At 56.2% G+C, this 21161-nt stretch overlaps 1 protein-coding gene across 1 annotated transcript in view; it reads right to left on the bottom strand.

The window, feature by feature from the left end:
- Positions 1 to 4718: 4718 nt before the first annotated feature.
- The window catches only part of EPHA8 (EPH receptor A8), a 36655-nt gene continuing 20212 nt past the window's right edge, over positions 4719 to 21161 (bottom strand). Inside the window, exons 4-17 of the mRNA XM_027965545.3 lie at positions 20900 to 21055; positions 17494 to 17829; positions 14339 to 14463; positions 14100 to 14262; positions 12737 to 12830; positions 11254 to 11321; positions 10187 to 10351; positions 9803 to 9988; positions 9439 to 9500; positions 8670 to 8879; positions 7602 to 7751; positions 7316 to 7506; positions 6890 to 7063; positions 4719 to 6727 (exon numbers count right to left, since the gene is read on the bottom strand). Of these exons, the coding sequence (XP_027821346.3) occupies positions 6613 to 6727; positions 6890 to 7063; positions 7316 to 7506; positions 7602 to 7751; positions 8670 to 8879; positions 9439 to 9500; positions 9803 to 9988; positions 10187 to 10351; positions 11254 to 11321; positions 12737 to 12830; positions 14100 to 14262; positions 14339 to 14463; positions 17494 to 17829; positions 20900 to 21055 (2195 nt within the window). The 3' untranslated portion in view covers positions 4719 to 6612. The remainder of the gene's footprint in view (positions 6728 to 6889; positions 7064 to 7315; positions 7507 to 7601; positions 7752 to 8669; positions 8880 to 9438; positions 9501 to 9802; positions 9989 to 10186; positions 10352 to 11253; positions 11322 to 12736; positions 12831 to 14099; positions 14263 to 14338; positions 14464 to 17493; positions 17830 to 20899; positions 21056 to 21161) is intronic.

The raw sequence follows: 21161 nt of genomic DNA on the forward strand, positions 1-21161 counted from the left end.
TATTCTTGGTTGGGGAACTAAGATCCCACATGCCGCATGGCCACAAAAAAAGAAAGAAAGAAGCATGGAGGGTGTGGAGAACAGACAAACTGGTCCCCTCAAAGCTGTCTGGCTTTATAATAAGAGCAAAAGAACTTATTCCAGTCCCCTATGATCCTATAATTTCGCTTCTCTATTTCCTTTAGCCTGTGAGCATCTTGAGGGCAAAAATTATCTCATTTATTCCAGAATTCACAGATTCAAGCAAGGACCTGTCACAGAAGAAATGCCTGGTGAATATACAATCATTCATTTACTCATTCAACAAACATCTGTTTACATACAAATGAAGGCCACCAGTGTGCTGTGTGCTAGTGTTAAAGCATTGGGTAAATTAGATACCATACCTGCTTTTTGGAGTCTGTTGAGTGATAAGGGCAGAAGATAAGTAAATAGACAACGTATAACTTCAACAGGTTTTAAGTGCTGTAAAAATGACCCTGTGTAGCATAGCAGAAAGTGACTCAGGGAAAGGCAGTCATTTGGGGGGTTGATTATTTTGAAGACATGGAGGAACACCCCAGGCAGGAGGGAGAGCTCATGCCAACACCTGGTGTGTTCAAGAAATCAAAAGAAGGGTGTGAATGAGGGGGAGGTTGGGTGGAGGGAGGTTGCTTTAAAGCTGGAGCAGGTTTTCTTTAGGCCAGGTGAGGATTTTAGATGTCATTACCAACTTGACAGAAAGCTTTTGGAGGGGTTGTAACCAGGGAAGTGGTTTGTGTTGTGAAGATCCTTCTGGCCAGAATCCCTTGTGCAGAATGGATTATGGGGGTGAGAGAGGAAGAAGGGACACCTGTGAAGAGGCTCCCACAGATGTCCAGAGGAGAGGGGGTTATCAGTGGCTCAGACTTGGTGGCAAGTGTGGAATAAATGGTTAGATAGAACCCACCCAGATTCTATGGCCTGCGGGTGCACCCAGTCACTGGGGCCTAGCACCCTGGACAGCGCACCCCACTCATTCCCAGAAGGGCTGATTCGGGTTTCTCCCAGACACGAGTTTCCTCAGAACACCCTCCATTGTGGTTTTAAACCATTTTAATTTCTAATTAGGAAATGTTCCAACATACAGGAAAATCAGAAAATACAGTAACAGACAGGTATGTGCCCACCCAGGTTAAATGGGTGTTAACATTTTGTCGTATTTGCTTCAAAGCCCTCTCTCTTTTTTAAAAAGGAAAATGGATGGAACACGATCAATGCAGCTCAATACCTCTTTCCTCCTTGCCTTTCTTCCACAGAAGTAACTGAGCTGAAGCTGATGTTTACTGTCCCGGGCATGTACTATCATCTTCTACTTATGCATGCAAAACCTATAAGTCTATTGTTACATATATTTCAAAAGTTTATATAAATGGTATAATACTGTACGCATTTCTTTGCCATTTATTTTTTCATTCCTTATGTTCTGGAGATTTACCCATATTGGGAACATGTTGATCTAGTTTGTTCTTTTTAACTGTGATAGATGATTTCATTGTGTTTATAAAGCAGCTTATTTTCTTGTTCTCTTGCTGAGAGGCAGTTAGACTGCTCCTCATTTTTCTATTACGTACTAAGCTGTGGTGAATATCCTTGACCACGTATCCTTTTGTACATGAATATGAGTTTCTCCAGGGCTTCCCAAGCGGCGCTAGTGGTAGAGAACCTGCCTGCCAACGGAGGAGTCATAGATGCAGGTTCAACCCCTGGGTCGGGAAGATCCCCTGGAGGAGGGCATGGCAACCCACTCCAGTGTTCTTGCCTGGAGGATCTCATGGACAGAGGAGCCTGGCTGGCTACAGTTCATAGGGTCGCAAAGAGTCAGACACGACTGAAGTGACTTGGCATGCACGCACACATGAGTTTCCCTAGGATGCATGGAAAACACTCTGGGTTCTCCACCCAGATTCTATGACCTGCAGGTGCAACTCATCCCCCAGCTGCTGTGAGTGCTGGCTGCTAGGGACTCACAGCTGCTCACAGCTTCTTGGGAACTCCTTCATCCAGGAAGTTATAAGCTACCCACCCCGCCCCCTCCACTGGGCAGCCCACAGTCAATGACTGATGGATACAGCCAATGACTGATGCAAAAGCCTGGCCTCTTTCCTCAAGGCAGATTCACTCTGCAATGTTATTAATGCTTCCGAGCTCCCCATGGGGTCAGATTGAAGATAATCTCCAGCTGAGAACCTACCATCACTTAACATTTCCTCCTACCTTATCTGCCTGACCCTCTCTCTCCACCTGGGAGTCCTCCCTCTAGAAAGCATCTGCACAAGAATCTCGGGCACTGCTTAGGGGACCTAACTTCAGACAGGCACACACCTAACCTAAGGCAGAGCCACTGTGTTTCCAAATTGTTCTCCAAAGTAGTTGTACCAATTTACATTCCCACCAGCAGTTTACAAACATTGCTGTCCCCCCCAACCCACCACACTCATCTATACTAGTGTTATAGACTAATTTTGCCAATCAGATTGTGTAATATGCTATCTAATTTTTGTTTTAATTTGCATTTCCAGGCTCACTAGTGATACTGAGAATCTTGTTACTATCTTTATTGGCATTCAAATTTCTTCCCCTGTTATTTGTCTGTTCACATCTTTGGTCCATTTTCCTACTGCTTTGGAATGTTTATGGTAAATTGATTCTTTGAAGCTTAAATTTTTTATTTTGGAAACTAATTCTCTCTTGGTTGGTGATCCAAGTTGCAAATATCTTCTGCCAGCTGTGGCTTTAACAAATTTGTTTATTTTTTGTCATGTAGAAGTTTTTTTATTTTAATGAAATAAGATTTATCATTTCCCTTTATCATTTGTGCTTGTGTCTTATTTATTTTCTACTCTGAGATCTTAAAGTTATTTCCCTGTTTTGTTTGAAAAGCTTTGTACTCTGCTTTTTATACTTACTGATAGGACTTTGATCAACCTGGAACTTATTTTGTGAGTGGTATGAATGGGGATGTACTTTTATCTTTTTCCATGGGAGTATTTAATTGTCCTAACATCACTCATTGACTACCATGTTTCAAACATTCAGATATATTTGGATCTGTTCTTAGTCATTATTCTGCTCGTTTTCTCTGTTTCTCTATTCCTGGGACCAAATCAAATGATTTTAATTATTTAAAGCTTTGTAGCAATTATTGAGATCTGGCAGGGTGAGTTTTCCTTCCTCTTCCTCTTCTTTCTTCTTCACAATTGCCTCAGCTATTCTGGGTTCTTTATTATTCCATATGCATTTTGGGATGACCTTGTCAAGCTGCGGAGAAAACCTCATTTCAAATCTTATTGGGAATAAAATGTATAGATTAAATTGGAGTCTACTGGCCAACTTGATAATAGGGGATCTTCTCACCACGAGCACAGTTTGTTTCTCCCGTGGCTGTTATTCTTTCTCTCCTCTGCATTCCACCCTTGCACAGGGGGCTGCCTGGAAAATGAATCTCCAAACCCTTCTCATCCTCTGGCCCAGCTGAACGCTCCCTCCTCCAGGAAGTCCTTGATGATAGCCCTGGCCCTCCAGGCTCCATCTCCCTCTCTCTCTTTCTCCTTTGACCTCCTCTAACCCCACTGTGTGTACCATCTTCTGGACATAGCCTCCTGGATCTGATCGAGGGAAACATTTTTGGGCTCTCTGTACCTCCACCCACTCTCAGCTTCTAAACAGAAGGGGCTGCATGTCCATCTTTGTATCCCCAGTGGCACCCAGTCCATGGTAGGCGGTCAGTAGGCTCTGATGGTTGGTCCTTAGAGAAGAGAGGTGTGTAGTAACACATTTTTCCTCACAGGAAACTGCTGGTTCCATGGGGCAGAGTCTGGAGCGGAACTTGGGGTTTTAGAGGGATACACATCTGGCTTGAGATCAAACAGCTCTGGCTTACGTGAGGGTTCTGCCATATGGGGCACTGGCCTCCCTGAGAAGAACTATTAGTGAGACTGTAGGGAACACACTACGTGGGTTTCCTCTCTGGTCCTCCTTACCCAAGTTGGAGGAGGGGCAGGAAAGAAGACCCTTCCCTCAGCCGGAGGGGTAGCTGGAGATCATTTATTTGCTCATCAACAAGTCCCCAGGGGTATTTTCCCCAAATGTCTCAGCCACTGACTCAAATGGACACAACGGGGCTCTGCTCTGCCTCAGGCCACCAGCCTGTCTCCTGACACTCTTTCCTCTCTCAGGGAGCAGAGGTGCGTCCTGAGCCCCTGATATAACTACGGAAGCTGCCTGCATCCTGTCTTCCTTTCCCTGCCCTATAGCGCCCAGGTGTCTCAGTGGACTCCTTGTTCCCAGGGCAGCTGTTTGCATGAGAAGACCTTTCCTCACACATTCCTCCTTCAGGGGAGTCCCCAAGAGAACACGAAGTCAGGGCAATCAAGCTCCAGGGTTAAGCGCCATCTGCAGTTCATAGAAGAGAGAATTAGGGATGTTTCCTAGCAGAGGATGCGCTTCGGAGTTGGACAAACCTGAGTTTCGATTCAGACTCCCATAAACTTGACTTTAGGCAAGCTGACTTCTGTAAAACTCAGCCTCCTCTAATAACAAAATGGGCACATGAATCCTACCTCCTAGGATAGATGAGAAGACCAGAGAGGGGGGAAAAAATGTATGGGATTCATACAGTAGGTGCATAGCATAAGGCTGCTCCTTCCTTCCCAGGAGAAGTCAGAGTCGTAGGGATGGAAAGAAACGGGAGACACAGGCAAAGATGAGGCAGAATTTATTCTCCTTGTGGGCAAGTACAAGGTTCAGGATGGAGCCCACAGAGAGGCAGGTCCCTGGGGTGCCTCACGCTACGGGCAGGGGCCACACTTTTCCCAGTGCCAGGCCCACTGTGTGCCCCCCGGCCATGAGGATCCAGAGTCCAGGAACTGGGCAAGAGTGGGATGGGGGTGGGAGGAAGACACGGTCCTCCCTAGATCGTGTCCTGACCATGTTTCCGACTTCCATAGGAAGGAAGAACAGCTCGGCGATATAGTAATATAATATATAGAGGTGTAGAGAGCTGGCCGCGGCACCTGGGCGGGGCTGAGGCTCCCCAAATTATTGCAGGAGGGAGAGGGGACTCAGTGCTGGCGTCTCCGCGGGACAGCTGTGCTGGCTACCGGGAGGGCTGGGTGGGGGTGGAGGTTGGGGTGGGTCTGGGCTCGTCCCTCCCTGGAGGCTGGCAGGGCTCACTGAGTATCCTGCTTGGTGGGGTTCCATGGGCCTTGCCAGCTTCCCCTGGGATGGGGCTTTCTCACCCTGGGTGTTTTTGTTTTTTTTTTTATGTGCTTTGAAGACCATTTTTGCATTGTCAGGAGTGAGGAAAAAAATATTCTGACATGGTAGAAAAAAGATATTTACATACCCTGGTGGGCCGTAAGGAGGAAGGTCAACTGAGTCGGTGGGGGTGGGGGAGGGGGGGGGTGGGGTGGGATGGGGGCTTCCCAAGTCCCTCCCACCCACATCCATCTGTGTGGGAGGATTTGGGAAAAAGAGCCTCCCTTGGAGGCGCAGCTCTGAAACTCTGAAGCTGCCGTGTGACCTTGGACAAAGCACACACACTCCCTTGGTCTGCCCAGAAGGTGAAGGAGGGGTGGACTCGGGGCTGAAAAACTAGGATCTTATGGTCCTTGATCCCAGGCATGGGGTCGGGGGGCACCGGGGGGGACAGGCCAGGGCTGGGCAGTGACATTGGCAGAGGCCCTTCCAAGTGAGAAGCCCTGGGCTGAGAGGGGGGGGGTACCAAAGACTAGGGGGAAGGTGGTGGCCCCTGGCCTGTGGCCAGGTAGCCAAGTTCAGCTGAGGGCATCGCGTGTGTGCCGTGGTGATGCCTGCACAGAAGGGGGCCAGAGAGGCTGGCCGGGAACCCTGTTTTCCTGTTGAAGCAGTGTGGGAGCCAGGTGGGGGAAGCAGGTGACCCCCGCCCCTACCAGCTAGAGGGAGGGCTCAGACCTGAGATAGAGCCGGGGGTGGGCCCACCCGGGCGGAGAACTAGGGTGGGCCTGATGCTGGTGAGGTTCAGAAGTAGCCCCTGGCTCCAGCCTCCAGGTGTGCGGGAGGGGCTGAGCCTCTCCCCAGACCCTGTGGGTGCTGGGACCCGGGTCCACATTCGAGGGGCAGTGTCACACCGAGCTCCGAGCTCACACATCCTCACGCTTGTGACACGCCATCCACAGTCACACACACGTGCACCCCCAGCCTTAATGAATAAGCACGGTCACCGAACTCGCACACATCCATGGGGGCCTGAAAGATGAACACACACACACACACACACACACACGATCACACATGTTCACCAGGGCTCCCATGACCTCGTGAGGTGAGTGCGCGCACACACACACCCGCATGCACAAGGAGGCAGGTGGGCGACATCTCAGGGCCCTTGACACTCCAGCTTCTGGGAAAGAGAAGGCCCTCTGCCCTCTGCTGGGCGCCAAAGTCCCTTCCCAGGTGGCCTGACCCCAGATAAGTTGGCGTCTTGCGGAGGGATCCTCGGTCTCCTTGGCACCTGAGCGGAAGGCAGCTGAGGCGGAAGGGCAGAGGCCTGGGACCGCCCACCTCGCGAGTCCTCCGACGGCAGGAGGGGCCCCGGGGCTGGCTGAGTTTAGGTCAGAGGTGCCGGCGGGGCCCCTGGGTGCTGGTCAGCTGGGCCCTCATGGTCTGGATGCTGCCCAGGATCTTCTTCTGGTGGCCCATGAGGGTGATGCCCAGGGCACGCACGTCCCTGGAAAGCAAGGCGGTGCTGACCTGGGAGGCTGGGACCCATCCCGGGAGCTGCCGTGCTCAGCGGCTCCGCCTCTGCCCTCGGCCCCGCCCCCTGCCCTCGGCCCCGCCCCCTGCCCTCGACCCCGCTCGGATCCCGATCCCTTGGGCCCACCACACTCACTGAGCGTTCATACGGAGCACCATGCCCAGGGAGGAGTAACCCCCGGCAGCGAAGTGGTCCCGGTAGCGGCCCATGCGGATGGAGTCCAGCCAGTCTCCCACGGTGAGGCCCCCGCTGCCGCCCCCGCCCCCTCGGAGGTCAAAGCAGCTCCGGGCAAAGGCGGGGGGCGGACACCTGAGGCACAGGGGCCCTGGGTAAGGCGCCTGCCAGGAGACACTGGCACCCGCCACCATCAGGTTCGGCAGCAGCTAAGGGGTTTACCCGGGCTTGGAAGGAGAGGGGTGAACAGGGGTCAGAGGCCCAGGCTGGGTCTGGTCCAGGGGTCCAGGCGGAGCTGTCCCGAGGCCTGGACGAAGCCGGGGCCTTATCCAGGGCAAGCGGGGAGGGCAGCCCGGCTTGGGCGGGGCTGAGGTGGGTGCCAGGCACCTGTGCACGGTGGCCGTGGCCCTGAGACTCTCAGGGCTGTGGATGAGCGAATCCAGGACGCTGACGATCTGTGAGAAGCGAGGCCGCTGGGCGCGGTCTTTGTGCCAGCAGTCAAGCATGAGCTGGTGCAGCGCGTGGGGGCAGCCCATGGGTGCGGGCAGGCGGTAGCCCTCCTCCACCGAGCTGATGACCTGAGGGGGAACACGGTGCTGGGCTGGAGCGGCCCCCTCGCCCCCTCGCCCCCTGGCCCCGGAACGCCCCTGCCCAGCCAGGTTCTGGCACTCACGTCCCGGTTGGTCATGTTCCAGTAGGGCCGCTCCCCGTAGGCCAGCACCTCCCACATGACCACCCCGAAACTCCACACGTCGCTGGCCGAGGAGAAGGTCCGGAAGGCGATGGCCTCGGGGGCTGTCCAGCGAATGGGGATCTTGCCTCCCTGTGATGGACACACGCGTGTTGAGAACACCTCCCCAGCCTGACCGGGAGCTGAGCGCAGGGGTCCGGGCTGGGAAACTTGCAGGCTGGTTGGAGAGACACGACCTTCCACGATCACCTGTTCTGATGCGGGGGGGGGGACCCGCACACGGAGCAGGAGGGGAGACTGAACGAGAGACAGTGGGTGGTGGGCTCGGCACCCTGGAGACGGTCAGTAAGAGCCGGTCAACAGGTTGAGGCAAAGAACTGACTCATAGGAAAAGACCCTGATGCTGGGAAAGACTGAAGGCAGGAGGAGAAGGGGATGGCAGAGGAGGAGATGGTTGGGTGGCATCACCGACTCGATGGACGTGAGTTTGAGTGAACTCCGGGAGTTGGTGACGGACAGGGAGGCCTGGCGTGCTGCAGTCCATGGGGTCACAAAGAGTCAGACACGACTGAGCGACTGAACTGAACTGATGCCTGAATAAGTGATGAAGCTCAGACAACGTGGTCTAGCAGGTTTCCAGCTCCCGTCACCCCCTTACAAAGTCCTTTCTCTAAGTGAAACCTCAGTGGGTGAGACCCTAAGGGTAGGCTCTGATTGAGGCAGACCTCTGCACTTAAGGCCCCTTTCAAGAAGCCCAAATCCCCACAGAATACATTGTGAAAATGCTGGGGGGTTTTAGCCAAACTTTAGGGACAGATGCAGAGTGGATGTGACTCAGAGAGAAATCAACTCTCCCCAAATCTCCCAGTGAATGAGGGGCCATGGGGACCAGCCCTGGTGTCTCTCCAACGGCACAAAGGTGGGAAAGCTTGCACCCATTTGACAGAGGGGCAAACAGAGGTGCAGAGAAGAGACAGGAGTCCCCCCAGGCTGGAGGCAACACTGAAATTTCCAACCTCCCTAACGACACGTGGGGCATGGGCTACGCACTGTGGTGGTATAGGCAGCATCAGGGTCGTCCTCCAGCACCCGGGAGAGCCCAAAGTCTGACACCTTGCAGACCAGGTTGCCGTCAACCAGGACATTGCGAGCAGCCAGGTCACGGTGGACATAGCCCAGGTCTGAGAGGTAGCGCATGCCGGCGCCCACGCCTCGGAGCATGCCCACCAGCTGCACAATGGTGAACTGGCCGTCGTGTGTCTGCAGAGGGATGTGGCGCGGGCTTCAGGAAGGCTCCTTGAAGTTCACAAAGGGCCTCCCTGCTTAGGAAGCATGCTAGTGTCGAGGGTCTGTTCTCACGTCTCGTTTACCCTCACAGCAACCCTGAGAGGCAGGTAGGTAGGTGGGGCGTGAAGACTGGTCATCCACTTTGCCCAAGGGGAGAGGGAGACCCAGAGAGGTATGGCCCTGTCCCTGACCACCCGACAGACACATGGCCAGGCGAGGGCTGGGAATCGGGGTTTCCGGCCCCCACCCCATGCCTCCCAGCTGGGTGGGGCCCTGGGAACCCACAGAGGCACTGCTCTTAGCCTGTGTGCGGGACAGGGCGCAGGACCCACAGCAGAGGGACTTTCACGTGATGGGGGCTGAAAGGCACCTGGACGGACTGACCCTCTCCACCCCTGGCTCCCCCTTCCCCAGGTCTGTTAGGTCTAAGCTCTGGGGACCAGGGGGTATTTGGAGGCCTCGCATGATCTCCCATCACCCAGACTGAACTTCCCTCTCCCGGCCCATGTGGAAAGCAGAGTGGGGCACGCACCCTCAGGAATGCATCCAGAGACCCGTTCTCCATGTACTCAGTCACGATCATTGCCAGACGGCCTGGGGGCGGGGGGTGCATAATGGGGGGGAAGTGGCTCTTGGTGGGGGATCAGGGCTGCAGGGCCGTGACCCCATGACCATGCCACCCCCCACCCAGCTATGAGCTGCCAGGAGCCCACGGGGCCCAGGGACTGTAAGGTTTCCACTAGGGTCCTGGCTCTGGGTCCCCTTCCCTGCCAAGTCATCCGGGGTCCTGAACCAGGGGGACGGGGCAGGGCAGGGTGGTAGGCAGATGGACCCAGAGCCCTGACTCCAGCAGGAGGGGCTCTGAAGGCTGAGGCTGTTGTTCACCTGGCACCTACCACGGGTGACGACACCTTCAAGGCGGATGATATTGGGGTGGTCAAACTGACCCATGATGGACGCCTCACTCAGAAAGTCCCGGCGCTGTCTCTCCGTGTAGCCGGCTTTGAGGGCCTTGATGGCCACGGGCACATCCCGCTGCCCCGGCATCCGCAGCCGCCCGTAGCAGACTTCCCCGGACTCGCCTGTGGACCCAAGTGGAGCAGGCAGGGGGCAGACGGTGGGACCTTCCCCTCCTCCACCTGAACTCTGCACTTGCCCCGTCTTGCACACCCATATGCCTGGCCACACCTGGCATCTTGGCGCCCCGCTCCCTCTGCCCAGCGTGCCCTTCTCCCGGGCACCTCCATGACGTCCCCCCATGCACAAGCCTTGCAGCTCACCAGAGCCGATGATTTTCTCGATGTGGATCCGAGACGCCTCGATCTCTCGGGTGAAACCACGGCCCGTCCGGCCCGGCTCCTCGTATGTGTGGGGTTCTGTATAGAACTTGGGCTCTGGGATCTTCCCCGGAGGGTGGTGCAGGGGCAGGAAGACCGGTGGAGGCGCTGAGGGGCCAGGAGAGAAGGGCCATCACTGGGGTCCCTGAGGACGTCCCCTCCCAGCCCTTCCCTGAGTCTGGGAAGGGTCTGAGGGTGGGTTGAGAAGCGTCTTCAGGAATCTCAGGATGTGGGGGGCAAACAGCAGGCATCCAGTAAGTGTTTGCCAAGTGAAAACGGGGTCTCTGTGGAATGGCTCTGAGGTCTGTAGGGGATCTGGGGATTTCTAGTGAGTTCTGAGTATGTCCAACATATTTCTGGGCTCACTTTCAGGGTCCTTAAGATCCTTTTCAATTGGTCAAACTAACCCAAGGTCCTTATGAAGATCTTTCTCATTCCTAGCGTAGGAGTGTGACCAAGAGTGGTTTCACCACAGTGCCGACTCAGGTGGATGGAAAGTGGTTCTCTAAAAGACTGGGTTAAGTAGGATTCTGAGGCCACATTCAGGCTCCATGGGAATCAGTACCATGACTGATTCTACCATGGGCAAAGAAGTAGAGTGTTGAGGTAGGTATCCTCATATTTGCCTTGTTTTCTGAGGTCTCTGCAGGGTCTGGAAAAAGTTCTCTGTAGCAAGCGTTCTTGTCCAAGAGTATATGACCAACCCCCCCCCCCAAAAAAAAAAAAAAAACAAACCTGTGTGTGAGCATGTGTGTGCGTGCAGAAATCTGGGCAGTTCCCTGGGAAGATCTTTATAGAATCCTCTGCAAACCCAACGAAGTTGAACCGCACCATGCCCCTGGGGGCTGGGGGCTGGGGGCTGTGTGACACCCTGCTGTCTCTCTCTCCAGGGCTCTAGTCTCTTCTGCGGGCACTTTTTCCCTTCCCTCCTTTTTTCCAGCCCCAGCCCAGCACTGGCCCCTGCTGTGAATGCCCCTCTCCCCTCTGGACCCCGAGGCTCCTGCACTCACCCTGCCCGTTCTGATAATGCATCTTCTCCTCATCTGAGTGCTGGAAGGCCTTGCTGTAGCCACAGTGCCTGTGGAGGGGGACGGTCCTCAGCTTCAGCCCTGACCCCCATCAGCGACACGTGCGAATTCCCCCTATCTTTCCCCCATCCCCTTTCAAGTCAGCTCCGGCCACCCCAGTCACTGCCCTTGGGACATCCTTGACATTCACAAGCACGGCATGGGACTTTGCTGGTGGTCCAGGAGTTATGAGTCGGCCTTGGAACATAGGGGACGCGGGTTCAATCCCTGATCAGGGAACTAAAGTCCCACGTGCTGCAGTGCACCTAAGCCCGTGTGTCACAACTAGAGAGTCTGTGCACCGCAACGCAAGATCCCGCTTGCCTCAACTAAACCCGATGCAGCCAAGTAAATAAATATTTAAAAAATACTTCATAAAAAAGCATTGTGTAGTTTACACAGTTGAGTCCACTCAGCCTTCACAGCAAAATATATGGTATTCCTGGCTCAATTTTATACCAAAAGCACTCCCGGCAGAGGGTCTGGGAGATGAGGCTTCTAATGCCAACTCTGCCACGTGACCTCAGCAAGCCCCTTCCCTCCCCTGGGCCTCAGTTTCTCCATCTATGGATGATCTTTCGAATTCTCGCTGAGCAGGATCCGAAGCCCACCCCACCTCCCTCTGGAACCGAGTGGAAGAGTGACTAAGAGCCCGGTCTTCAGTTTTTTAACAGATCTGTGTTCTGTCCCGCTTCTGACACCTATTTAGCTGAAGTGGCCTCACCTCTCTGATCCTCAGCTTACTCACCTGCAGAATGAGGTTGGAATCTATACATCCTGGGGCATTGTTAGGATTGAATGAGATGGAGGGGGTCACGCTGCAGGGAGACCCAGTGGGACTGGCTGGTGGGCGGACATGGCATGAGGAAACGAGAACCAAGGATAATGGCTAGGTTTGGGGCTTGTCACTCCACGAATGGTGGTGCCACATTCTGAGACGGGACTTGGGGAGGGGCTGGTTTGGGGGTGCTATGTGTCGGAAACACATTCGAATGGAGATGGGAGCGGGCAACTGGACCTCAGGGGAGAGGCCTGTGTGGATGCCACACTTGGGCAGATGTCAGCGTGAAGGCGGAATTCAAAGCTGCAGACCCTGATAAGGTCACTGAGGAAAGGTGCAGGGTAAGCGGGTGAGAGAGGAGGGTCTGGATGGGCCGGGATCCTCCAGCTTTCGGAAGTTGGTTTAAAAGCTGGATATGCAGAAAGACAAGGCCGGACAGGTGGATGGAAAACAGGAGGTGAGCCTGAGCATGGAAGGTGAGACGGAGAAGTGTGCCAGGAAGGAGGGAAAGAACAGGTCTGTCCATAAGAGAGCCCTGCCCCAAGCACAAAGCCTCACTGGCTCGGCGGCGGGGGCTGGGGACAGGCAGGAGACACAGTGCTCCGGGGGAGGGGCTCAGGGTGGCAGGTGCCCAGGACCACCCACCTCTTCTTGCAAATGAGCAGGAGGAGAAGCACAACCAGGCCAGTGATGAGGGTCAAGCAGATCCAGACGATGGTCCGGGTGTCGTAGCGGGGCCCTGTGCGGGGGAAACCAGGGTCGGGGTGGGGGCGCTGCCTCACCTCTTAGCCCTGGCCTCAGAGGTCTGGCAGCCTTCCTGGGGCCCAGTGGCAGCCTCCTCAGCTCTGAGAGTCGGGGCACAGGGTGCACCTGCCTCTGCCCCGACCCTCCCCTCTACAACCTGCCGCGTCAATACCCTGCTTCCCAACCTGGTGCCACCCCTTCCCGGGACGGTGCAACCCGAGCAGAGTCACCAGACTTCTGAGCCTCAGCTTTCTCACCGGCGAGTCCAAAACCACCTGCCCTACCTGTTACTGTAAATGACGAAGCTGGGTATACCGCGCATTCTTGCCAGTTAACCCGCAGCTTCTCCAGGGGGATCCCAGCATCACTGTGAGCTGTCAGACCAGAAACCTGGGGCCCAGAGAACTCAAGGAGATTGCTCAAGGACACACAGCAGGGAGTCAGGCGGGATCCCTACTTGGGGTCACACCTGAGAGCGCTTGACACACACACGTTCCAAGGGCATGCCCGGCAAGAGGCAGGGCAGCGACTCAGCCTTGGAAGCCCGCTGTCCTAACACTGCGCCCTGGAGGGTGCTGAGTATAGGAGATGGGGGTGGGTGGTGGTGGAAGGCAGAGGATTCCCAGGCTTGAATGTGCGCTGGAATCACCCCCAAGGGTTTTGATCCAACCGAAATTTCTGGGGCTCTAGTCTCAGGGTTTCTGATTCCAAAGATGTGGGGTGGGGCCTGAGAATGAACGTTTCTGACACTTCCCAGGGGCTGACGTGACTGCCGGTCCTGGACGATGCTGTGGGAACCGCTGTTCTGGAGGTGGGGGTGGGGGCGGTGTGGGGGGTGGGAGGGGGAACGATACTGGGGAAGGAGCACAGAGCCTGTCCCCAGGCTGATCAGATTCAAGACTTACTCTGCTGGGTCACCTTGGGCAATCTGTTTGACTGTTCTGACGCTCATGTCCCTCGCCTGAAAAGTGGGGAGGTGGACACCGCCAACTCCCTAGAGGGTCTCGGGGCCGATTAGAGGATCTTCCTGTCGGCAAGGAGCACCAGGATCCTGCCAGTCACACTGATGCTCGGGAAAAGCCCGCAGATGATGGGCTGTTATGAGCTCTCTCAACCTGGGGTATGTAACCTCCCTTCTCTGAGCCTCAGTTCTTTTTTCACCTATGAACATGCCAATCGGTTCCCACACAGCCCAGCGCCTACTAGCCCCATTCCTCTGACCCCCGCAACCCTGGCGGCGCCCTTGCCTCCCCGCTGCACTCACGGGGTTTCCCGGTCTCCACCTCCATGGCCTGGCTGAAGCGGCCGCAGCCGGCCGAGGTGCGGGCTCGGACCTGGAACACGTAGCGAGTGCCTGGCTTGAGGCCCGAGACGGTGGCGCTGGTGGTGAGCGCCTTGAGGGTGGAGTAGCTCTGCACCTCCTTGTCCTGCGGCGGGGGCGGGGCGGTCAGCCTCGGGTCGCCCGCCTGCCGCCCTCCCCGCTCCCGTCCCCGTGGGTGGTACCTTCTCGTAGTACTTGATCTCGTACTCCAGGATGATGCCATTGGGCTGTTCCGGCTCCTGCCACAGCAGCGAGACGCTGGTCTGCCCCGCTCGCTCCTGGCGAATCACCACCACCTGGGACGGGGCTGGGGGGCGGAGGATAGCGGGGAGGGGGACTTGGTTAGGTCAGATGGAGAGATGGGTGATGTTGAGGCCTCTGTGTGTCCCTTGCCCAGGCGCGGCCCTGGGATGTTAGCTGGGACCACACTCACTCTGCCAAGGGTCCTGCCGCTGCCCCAGGAAAACCAGTCCCCTCCGCTCCTCCTGGCAAATCACTGCTGGGCAGCCTGGTCAGTTACGCGGGGTCAGAGCAGCCTGGCTCCCATCTAGGAAGCCGGGCTGGGCTGGACCCACGTGAGGCTTGACCACCCCAACTTCCACTGCCTCCTCCCTGGCCAAGCCAGAAGAAAGTTTGCGGGACCCCTGCCAGCCCTCCTGAGCAGCCCCTCTCATCCGCCCTGATGTCTGTGTTGCCATGTTGCCCGCCCCTGCCCAGGGCCTCAAGGGTTGTGCAGCAGGACCTCAGGACTGCTCAGAGAAGGAGGAAGAAAAGGAGCAGGCGGGGAAAGAGTCAAAGGAACGGGCACCCTCACTGCCTGGGTTTGGAGGGCGTGAGTGGGTTGGTGCTGGCTACTTAGAGAAGGGACATGAGCTGGCCAGCTGCCCACCTAAGCTCAAGTACCCTGGCTGCCACACTAGATCACCCTTTCACCCCCTGGCTCATTCCCTCATCCTCCCATTTCCTCCCCACCTCCTGCATTCTGGGCAAATGCCTCTGACGTGAGCCTGACGGGAATGTCAGATGTCAACCCGGCCACAGCCAAATGGAGGGGACTGCTCTCGGAGCTGTAACCTCGTCCCCGCTGCCCCCTCCAGCCACAGCCTTCCTGTTTCCCCGCTGCTCACCCTCCAAAGGCTGGAGGACCCTTGATAAGAAGTCCTCACTCAGGAGAGATGGGGCTGAGTAGGAAAGAGAGGAGGGTCCTGGACCAGCTGGGGGTCGTCTAGCTTTTGGAAGTTGTTAGAGAAGAGTTGTTGGCCATGAAATTAAAAGATGCTTGCTCCTCCAAAGAAAAGCTATGACCAACCTAGACAGCATATTAAAAAGCAGAGACATTACTTTGCCAACAAAGGTCTGTCTAGACAAAGCTATCGTTTTTCCAGTAGCCATGTATGGATGTGAGAGTTGGACTATGATGAAAGCTGAGCGCCGAAGAAGCAATGCTTTTGAACTGTGGTGTTGGAGGATGCTCTTGAGAGTCCCTTGGACGGCAAGGAGATCCAACCAGTCCATCCTAAAGGAAATCAGTCCTGAATATTCATTGGAAGGACTGATGCCAAAGCTGAAACTCCAATAGTCTGGCCACCTGATGGGGAGAACTGACTCATCTGAAAAGACTCTGATGCTGGGAAAGATTGAAGGCAGGAGGAGAAGGGGACGACAGAGGATGAGATAGTTGGGTGGCATCACCGACTCGATGGACATGAGTTTAAGTAAACTCTGGGAGTTGATGATGGACAGGGAGGCCTGGTGTCCTGCAGTCCGTGGGGTCGCAAGGAGCTGGATACAACTGAGCGACTGAACTGAACCGAACTGAGAAAAGAGGGGCTGGTAGAGACGGAGGACAGGCCAGACAGGTGGATGGAAAATGGGGGGTGGGCCTGGGCATGGAAAGCAAGAGAGCAGGGGAGGGAATACCCACTGCAAGCTGAATTTCTAGGGACAGGCGGGCAAAGGTGTCTGACTGGAGGTGCCCAGAGGTGTCTGTGGAGGAGAGGACACAGGTGTGTGAGCATGACAGTTCTTTTCAGGAAGCTTCCACATGGAAAGAAGTAGTCTGGTGGCTGGAAGGGCGTGTGGGTTCTTGGGAGGCTGCTCTTTTTAACAAGGGAGCCCCTGAGCCGTGTGAGTAACTCTGGGTTCTCCTTCACCCCCGACTAGCTGGTCACCTGCCTCGGCCGCCCCAGAGACACGCAGGCAGAGGCAGGGCCTAATCCTTTCTGAGTCATCAGCATCGAGCGGACAGCCTGGCATCTGATAGGTGCTCCCCAGATGCCAGAGGAATTAGGGTCTCTTGGGAGGATGAAGCCTTGGCCTCTGGGAGGGGGGTGCCCTGGGCTCTGGGCTAGGAAGCCTGTTTCACTTGGGAGCGAGACAGACCTGGGTTCGAATCCTGACTCGACCACTCTTATGCAAAGACCCTGGGTGGCTCTGGGCCTCAGTGTCCTCCTTAGTAACACAGTGGGAACAGAGTTGTTGGGCCAGGCCTGCGTGGTGTTAGAGGACACGAAAGTGGGGGGTGGTGAGGAGCCACAGGGTGCGTGCCAGGGGGCTCTTAATGGGAAAACCACTGCAGAGGGCTCTCAGGTCAGGCCGCTGCTTGACAGGCAGCACCCATCAGGATGAGGAAAGAAAGGGGCTATATTCAGCCCAATGACTGGCTAGAAACAGAGTTAAATGGCTGTTGTCCAAACCGGTGTGGCCAAAACCATCCCAGGGACAGCAGTGGCCGCTGTTCTGGAAAATGGCCATCAGAGTGAGTTTATTTTTTAATGACATTTATTGAGCACGTACCATGGGCCAGCTGCTGGGCTCAGCGCTTTTATCTCCTTCACTTAAGCCTCATGACAGTAATCGCAGAGGTATGATTATTCCTACTGCATCAGGGAGTAAACAGAGGCAGAGGGGGAAAGTTCTGGAACCCAGGCCTTGGATGGTCATGCTGGTCTACCTCAGGGCTTTCTGGATCACTCCCACTTACAGGAGGGCTTCCCAGGTGGCGCCAGTGGCAAAGAACCCGCCTGCCAATGCAGGAGGTGTACAAGACGTGGGTTCGATCCCCGGGTTGGGAAGATCCCCTGGAGGAGGGCATGGCAACCCATCGCAGTATTCTTGCCTGGAAAAGTTCATGGACAGAGGAGCCTGGCGGGCTACAGCCCGCAGGATCACAAAGAGCATGTGTTCTATTTTTCTAAGGGCATGGAAAGCCTGTAGCTCGGCCATCCTGGTCAGGAAGACAGGGTTAGACAGGCGGGCACTTGCCCAAAGGCAACCTGCAGCTCTGAGGCTGCGGAGGGCGAGGGCTGGGGAGCTGGGGACCGGCACCTCCGCCTACCTGCCTGGTTCGTGGTGATGTTCACCATGGCGGCCCGGCGGGGCTCGGGGCTCAGGTCGGACACTCCATTGACCGCCTCGATCCAAAAGGAGTAGTTCATGTGGGCCAGCAGGTTGGCCACCAGGAGGCTGGCCTGCACCAGGCTGGTCTGCTGGGGCACGAAGCGGGTGCCGCTCCCGCACGTCTCGCAGTGGCCCAGGGCCCACGGGCAGCGGCGGCACACGGCGTTGTAGGTGATGTCGCTGCGGCCGCCCCGGTCTAGGGGAGGGGCCCACTCCAGGGTCACAGACGTCCCGTTCACGCTGGAGATCAGATTCACCGGCGCCGAGGGGGGCCCTGGGGCGTACAGAGACACAGGCGGGCCTGGTGGGTGTTCATCTGGGCTGGGCTAGTTTCCCTCAGCAGATCAAGGAAGGGCTGTGGTTCCCTGCGATCCCTGGGGCTCCCTCGAGATGAGGGCACACCTACTGGATCCTCTGGAAGCTCCCTGAGGCACCGGTGGTGTCTCTGCCCTCAGGCTAAGGAGCGCAGTGTCAGGGTCTGGGCACAGAAGCCACCCCCCCCCCCCATGCAGGACCACAGGGATGCCGGGGTCTGCCTCACAGAAAGCCTGCTTCACAAACTCCTCCAGAGCAGGGGAGAGGCTGCACACAGCAGTCCCCCTGGTGAGACGCTCCAGGCACTTGCGTCCCACACTCCGCTCCTTAACCTCTGGCTGGACTCCATGCAAAGGACACGGAACGCCGTGGTGGAGGAGAGTGGAGCCTGTGTCCTCCCTCCCCTCCGTCCCAGGGTAGGCCCGCAGCTTGGTCAGCACAAGGACATAGAGGAAAGGGATGGGGCTGGGGGTTGGGGGCTGGGGTAGGGTCCCGGGGGTGGGGGTTTGAACAGAGGTGGAGGGGGGGTAATGGAGACCCCCGAGGCTCAGAATTTCAACTCTCAGAATCCCAAACAGGGAACCTTAGATTTTAAGAAAACAGAATCTCAGAATCACAGAGAAACCTTCGAATCTGCAGGGTGTGGAAGGCAGAAGTCTAGCTTTTCACAAGCGTAACATTCCTAGAAGTAGAGGGCACTGCATCGTGGATGTGGGGAGAAATCGGAGTCCAGCCAGCTGAAAGCAAGTGTCCACAAGCGAGAGCTGGGCTCACTCGGCCTGAGGAGCCCAGAGCGGTCACCGTGTCCCTCGCCTTCCTCTCTGTGCCTGCAGGTATCCCAGGGGCAAAGGGACAGGAAGTCTGGGGAGGAACCGTGGAGGGAGCGTGTGTGTGCATGTGTGTGGTGTGGTGTGTGGGTGTATGGTATGTGAGTGTGTGTGTGTGTGTGGTGTATGAGTACACCTCTGTGTGTGTGTGGGTAAGTGTGGTATATGAGCACACCTGGTGTGTATGAGTGTGTGTGTGTGTGGTGTGAGTGTATGGTATATGAGTGTGTGTGTGTGTGTATGTGTGGTGTGTGGGTGTATGGTATATGAGTACACCTGGTGTGTGCATGTATGTGGTGTGAGTGTATGGCATATGAGTGTGTGTGTGTGTGTGTGGTGTGGTGTGTGGGTGTATGGTATATGAGTGTGTGTGTGTGTGTGTGTGGTGTGTGAGTGTATGGTATATGAGTGTGTGTGTGTGTGTGTGGTGTGTGGGTATTTGGCATATGAGTGTGTGTGTGTGTGTGTGTGTGTGTGTGGTGTGGGTGTATGGTATATGAGTGTGTGTGTGTGTGTGTGAGTGTATGGTATATGAGTGTGTGTGTGTGCGTGTGTGTGTGGTGTGTGGGTGTATGGTATATGAGTACACCTGGTGTGTATGTGTGTGTGTGTGGTGTGAGTGTATGGTATATGAGTGTGTGTGTGTGTGTGGTGTGGTGTGTGGGTATTTGGTATATGAGTGTGTGTGTGTGGTGTGAGTGTATGGTATATGAGTGTGTGGGTGTGTGTGTGGTGTGTGAGTGTATGGTATATGAGTGTGTGTGTGTGTGTGTGTGTGGTGTGTGGGTATTTGGTATATCAGTGTGTGTGTGTGGTGTGAGTGTATGGTATATGAGTGTGTGTGTGTGTGGTGTGTGGGTGTATGGTATATGAGTGTGTGTGTGTGTGTGGTGTGTGAGTGTATGGTATATGAGTGTGTGTGTGTGTGTGGTGTGGTGTGTGGGTATTTGGTATATGAGTGTGTGTGTGTGTGTGTGTGTGTGGTGTGAGTGTATGGTATATGAGTGTGTGTGTGTGTGTGTGTGTGTGTGTGTGTGTGGTGTGTGGGTGTATGGTATATGAGTACACCTGGTGTGTGTGTGTGTGTGTGTGTGGTGTGGGTGTATGGTATATGAGTGTGTGTGTGTGTGTGTGTGTGTGTGTGGTGTGTGGGTATTTGGTATATGAGTGTGTGTGTGTGTGTGTGTGGTGTGACTGTATGGTATATGAGTGTGTGTACATGATATCTGAGCACACCTGGGCCCTCACCGGCCTCTGCAGGGGGCCTGGGGCTGAGTGGGGATGGAGGCGGAGGCAGGGAACACGGAGATCACGCTGGGGGGTAAATTCTAGAGCAAAGCTCCTCAGCACCGCGTCAGGCCCCCCTCACGCCATCCCAAGAGCCCAGGGCAGGCGAAGAGGGGGTGGGGCTGAGCTGGCTGCAGCTCCTCCCAGCTGGGCTGGGGGTGACAGGCCCCTCTGGGTGAGGGCAGAGGAGACCAGGAGGCCAGTGAGGAGCTGCAGCGGCAGAAACACTGACAGGCACGCGGCCCTGCGGGCCTGGGGTCCAGGTCCCTCGGAGTGCCCCAGGTACGGGCATGCGCACACGCTCTCCAGGCACACGTCTCCCTGGCTGGCCAGGTGTGCACACGCCGAGGTCACAGCGCCCCACAGGGACTCAGGAGGCCACTGCAGGTACCCAGATGCACACGCGTGTGCACTGTGCACCCGGGGGCACAAGCACTTGACCAGCTCATGCTCTACGCAGGCATCCTCTGTCCCCCACACACAATGGCAGCTCCTAGAACTCAGGAGCTCCCACCAATGCGTCAGGGTCATCACTGACGGGGGGCACCTTCTGATGCTCGCCTTGCCTCAGGGGCAACCCCCTCCACAGCGCTCGCCCACCCCGGCCCCCGGGACGCTGGTATGACCCCTGGGTCAGAAGATGCCATGGCCACCCAGTGCTGGAAAGGGAGGGGTCCAGCTCTTGTTCTTTCCCAGGGAAGGCAAGATTTCCCTGGAGAGATGGCAGGTGACCAATGAGAAGAAGCTGAGGGCCCAGAGAGGTCAAGGGCATGGTGGAAGGGTCGGAGTCACCCCCAGGCCCAGACCGATCCCTGGCCCAAGAGAGTCACCTGTCCTCTCCCTGCCTCACCTGCAGAGCCCTGGCTCCCTGGGGACACGGGGTCCTGGTCTCTGGGGCCACGGGGTGGTACTCACGGGTGCAGGCGGCGGATGGCGGGTCCAGCGCCGCCCGGTAGTAGCTGAGGTCGCAGCGGCAGGCCTGGGCGGCAGGGGCCGCAGAGTGGCTGTGGGGAGGGCAGCGGGCGCAGAGCTGGTCCCCTGGGGCCGACTTGTAGAAGCCCAGCTCACAGGCTGTGGAGGAGAAGGTGGCCTCGGGTAAGCCAGCCGGGCCCCACTGACGGGCCTCAGGGAGGGGGCTCTCAGGCCCAGGGCTCCCCAGGGGACAGCGGTCTAGACC

The sequence above is a fragment of the Ovis aries genome, chromosome 2 (genome assembly GCF_016772045.2).
Source record: "Ovis aries strain OAR_USU_Benz2616 breed Rambouillet chromosome 2, ARS-UI_Ramb_v3.0, whole genome shotgun sequence".
NCBI lineage: Eukaryota > Metazoa > Chordata > Mammalia > Artiodactyla > Bovidae > Ovis > Ovis aries.